Genomic DNA, 4672 nt, shown 5'->3' on the forward strand with positions numbered 1-4672 from the left:
AAAAAAAAAAAGAAACTAGTTATGTGAAACACAAATAAGTTTACTATAGATCTCAGGAAAAAGGACAGAAATGGAGATGGTGCTTCTGTTCTCATTGAGCCTCACAGATGGTAACAAAGGCAAGAGAATGGATGAAATGCTCAGGAAGAAAACGGAAGGAAAAATAGAAGGACAAATCCTGAGGATGTCAGTATTGCAGAATCAGTAGATGAGGAAAAAAAAAAATTAGGAGAGATTCATACCAGTGAAGCCAAAGAAAAAAAAATAGACAACACACCGGGGTAGAGAATGGGGAAGTCATCATGGTGATAGGCTACAGAGAAAGCAAATGATTCAACACAGGTTGAATAGTCACTGGCAATAAGGAGGTCAGTGCTGACCTTAGCAAAAGTAGCTTCGGAAGAGACAGGACAGAGTCTAGAAGGCAGTGTGTTGAAGAGTGTGCCAGTAAGTGTGCCTCTTAGTTTCAAATTCAGGCCGGGCGGGGTGGCTCATGCCTGTAATTCCACCACTTTGGGAGGCCGAAACAGACGGATCACCTAAGGTCAGGAGTTGGAGACCAGCTTGGCAAACATGGTGAAATCCCGTCTCTACTAAAAATACAAAAAAAAAATTAGCCAGGTGTAGTGGTAGGCACCTGTAATCCTAGCTACTTAGGAGGCTGAGGCAGGAGAATCACTTGAACCTGGGAGGTGGAGGTGGAGCGAGCTGAGATCGCACCATTGCACTCCAGCCTGGAGAAAAGTGAAACCCCATTCAAAAAACAACACACACAGGCCAGGCTTGGTGGCTCACGCCTGTAATCCAAGCACTTTGGAGGCCAAGGCAGGTGGATCACCTGAGGTCGGGAGTTCAAGACCAGCCTGACCAACATGGTGAAACCCCATCTTTAAAAAAATTTTTTAAATAAATAAAAAAACACACACCAAAAAACAAATTCACCCTTTGCACTTCTCTGTGAAAGTGGACCTGAAGCTCTGTCAGCAGAGGGTGCTGGAGAGGCACTTAAAAAGGAAGGTTTTGTTTCCTAGCTCTGGTGTCCTGGCTTGAAAGGCTCCTGCAGCAGCCAGGGCTGCTCCATCATCCGGCTCTTGCAGCGTGGGTGGCTTCTCCAGCACACTTCTGGGCCTGCAGTGGACAGCGGCTAGCAGGCTACCTAAGCATCTGTCCCATGCCCACCTGCTGGGGCAATTTTATAGGCTGCTTTTGGTGTCTGCTGAGACACCTGCCTATGAACAGCTTTCCCCCTGTATCCTACAGCAGGGGCCAGCAAACATTTCCAATAAACATTTTACACTCTGTGGTCATTGGGTCTGTCACAACTACAAATGACCCTTGGACATAGGTTTGAATTGTGCAGGTCCATTTACACAAATTTTTTTTCAATAAAAGTTCTGTGTGTACTGGCCTCCCTACCACCTCCTCCACCTCTTCTGCCTCTGTCACCTGAAGACAGCAAGACCAACCCTTCCTCTTCCTCCTCCTCAGCCTATTCAAGGTGAAAACTATGAGGATCAAGACCTTTGTGATGATCCACTTCCACTTAATAAAGAATAAATAGGGCCGGGCACAGTGGCTCACGCCTGTAATCCCAGCACTCTGGGAGGCTGAGGTGGATGGATCACCTGAGGTCAGGAGTTTGAGATCAGCCTAGCCAACATGGCAAAATCTCGTCTCTACTACAAATACAAAAATAAGCTGGGCACGGTGGTGCGCATCTGTGGTCTCAGCCACTCAGGAGGCTGAGGCAGGGAGAACTGCTTTAACCCAGGAGGCAGAAGTTGCAATAAACTGAGATCATACCATTGAACTCCAACCTGGTGGACACAGCAAGACTCTGTCTCAAAAAAATAAAAAGAAAAGAGAAAAGAAAACCCTGTCTACTAAAAATACAAAAATTAGTTGAGCGTGGTGGTGGACGCCTGCAATCCCAGCTCCTCGGGAGGCTGAGGCAGGAGAATCGCTTGAACCCAAGAGACAGAGGTTGCAGTGAGCCGAGATGGCACCACTGCACTCCAGCCTAGGCTACAGAGCTAGACCCTGTCTCAAAAAAAAAAAGACTGGGCGCAGTTCTTCATCATGCCTGTAATCCCAGCACTTTGGGAGGCTGAGGCAGATAGATCATGAAGCATGAGGTCAGGAGTTCGAGACCAGCCTAGACAATCTGGTGAAACCCCTATCTCTACTAAAAATACAAAAATTAGTCAGGTGTGGTGGTGGGTGCCTGTAATCCCAGTTACTTGGGAGGCTGAGGCAGAAGAATTGCTTGAACCCGGGAGGCAGAGGTTGCAGTGAGCTGAGATCACGCCACTGCTCTCCAGCCTAGGCGACAGAGCAAGACTCCATCTCAAAAAAAAAGAAAAAAAGAAATTTGAAATGTCATTCAAACAAAGATATTCAGTTTAAAATGTTTTATTTCATAGCTCATAAAAAAGTTTGTATGTACAAGACTCAAGTAAATAGAAAGGCAGCTTTCAATCATAAATCAGATAGTAGTCTTTCAAACTCTACTGTGGAAGCATATTTAATGCACACATTTGAATGTTATGCATAAATAATTTTAACTATGGAGTCCAAGTTCTGGGTTTTACATTAGATTTGCATATATAAGACACTTGTGGTCAAATTTCAAGATTGGTAAAAGTCAATTTCAAGCTGCTTATATTTTGAGTACAGGTTTCACTATTACAAATATATAATGTTTAACTAACAAATTTGTAACCTTCGAAGATGTCTTCATCCCATGCATATACATTTGAAATCTGAGTCCATTTGCTATTTCCCTTCTTCTATAATCTTCAAATTATAGTAGTTATGCATTGAGTTCTCTATTCATCTCACCCATCTCCTTTATCTGAAACAGGAAAAAGCATAGAAAAAATTTTTTTAAATAATTTTTCAATCTTTTGTTCATTCTGAAAATAGCAATAAATAAAAACTATTAGGAATACAAGATGATTTTTTATTTTTTTCCACATTTATAACATTTAAATAAAAAAAGAAGAAGCTATATTGCAAGTATACACATATTTGAGTGTGTTCAAGCTGCTATTTAGAGAGAAGATCGCCAAAGTGACTTGTCGCAGGTTAAGCTAGATCTTTAAGAATAAGATCTAGGGTAAGTCGCAGTTAAGCTAGATCTTTAAGAATAAGATTTTTATTGAGTGCATACTATTTTTAAGGCTAGAAGAAATTGATTCACTTTCTATTATCAATCTTTCATTTTATATGTGGGGAAACTGCAGTTCAAAATTAGTGTTTGTCTCAGATCACACAATCAGTTACAGGCAAACTGAAACGACAATAATGACTACTACTACTCTGTTGACAAATACGTTCTTATGTGGCAAGCATGGGACTAACACTTTACACCGATTATGTTTAATCCTTGCAACAGGTCCATACTATCTATTTTCCCCATTTTACAGATAAACATGGAGGCTTAAAGAAGTTGTATAACTTGCCCAAGCCAAACCCAGGTCTGTACTGCTCTGCACTATACTACATTGTCATTCTTCCTGTCTGTAACAGTTCAATTCAGGGTTAGTCTTCTAGACTTGTGGTTACCAAATCAAGTAAGCCAGATGATCTACTACAGAATGGGAAGAAAATGCTAGAACTTTCCGGTTCTATTAGATTTTTTCCAATATTCCTTTATGTTTCTATTTTTATTACTTGCTAAAATATTAGTAAGTGGCACATATACAACTACAAATTTAACATTACAAAGACACACAAAAATTGATAGTATATGAAAAATGTTACTGATAGGGTTCAAGGACAAGTGTGTTCATGTTCAATTCCAAGAGACTAAAACACACTATCTGACACTTTGATTTCATACTAATATAGATGACTAGTTAGTACACAATAGATTTATTGTGACAAATTAAGTTCATATTAAATGATTATTTCACTGGCTTAGAGATAATAAATCAAATCGTTAGTCAAAATGAGTTTCTCCAATGTGAATCCACTGGAGTATGCCTTTAGAAGATTATTAGATGTTGATGCCTTGTAAAATAAAAACCATAGGCTTCCCATTTCACTCTATGAGGCAGAAATCAATAGGTGGTGATCTGCTGTAGAATTCATGCAAGATTTAGGTAACAGCATATTCTAAGACTGTCCCTAAGATTCTAAAGACAACAGTATAAAGGGACTCCAGTATAACTGAGATGCATCAGTGTGTAGGAAGGTAGAGTGATTACGAGTAAGAGATTCAACAGGGCTTTTCTATTTAGCTAAGTAACCAATTTACCTCAGCCTTCTGATACTTTGCCATTCTCTTCTTTCTGGAAACAACCTGAGTGGAAGAAAGATAATTATTGTTTTAGGACTGCTGCTCAAAGGTTAACCAAACTGACATATATCCTTTTAATGGAGATAATTTTGATCTGAAAAAATTGATTTTAACATCTATCCATAAACATTTATTGTTTCTTAAATTAAAAATTTCACACCAGTGCAGTGGCTCACGTCTATAATCCCAGCACTTTGGGAGGCCAAGGCAGGAGGATCATCTGAGGTCAGGAGCTTTAGACCAGCCTGGCCAAGATTGAAAACCCCATCTCTGGCCGGGCGCGGTGGCTCACGCCTATAATCCCAGCACTTTGGGAGGCCGAGGCGGGTGGATCACGAGGTCAAGAGATTGAGACCATCCTGGTCAACA

General features: G+C 40.7%; 1 protein-coding gene across 1 annotated transcript in view; it reads right to left on the reverse strand.

The window, feature by feature from the left end:
* Positions 1 to 2396: 2396 nt before the first annotated feature.
* Positions 2397 to 4672, reverse strand: part of EPCAM (epithelial cell adhesion molecule) — a 16911-nt gene continuing 14635 nt past the window's right edge. Inside the window, exons 6-7 of the mRNA XM_037745739.1 lie at positions 4262 to 4334; positions 2397 to 2854 (exon numbers count right to left, since the gene is read on the reverse strand). Coding sequence (XP_037601667.1) covers positions 2813 to 2854; positions 4262 to 4334 — 115 coding nt within the window. The 3' untranslated portion in view covers positions 2397 to 2812. The remainder of the gene's footprint in view (positions 2855 to 4261; positions 4335 to 4672) is intronic.

The sequence above is a fragment of the Cebus imitator genome, unplaced genomic scaffold, assembly GCF_001604975.1.
Source record: "Cebus imitator isolate Cc_AM_T3 unplaced genomic scaffold, Cebus_imitator-1.0 Scaffold209, whole genome shotgun sequence".
NCBI classification, from domain to species: domain Eukaryota; kingdom Metazoa; phylum Chordata; class Mammalia; order Primates; family Cebidae; genus Cebus; species Cebus imitator.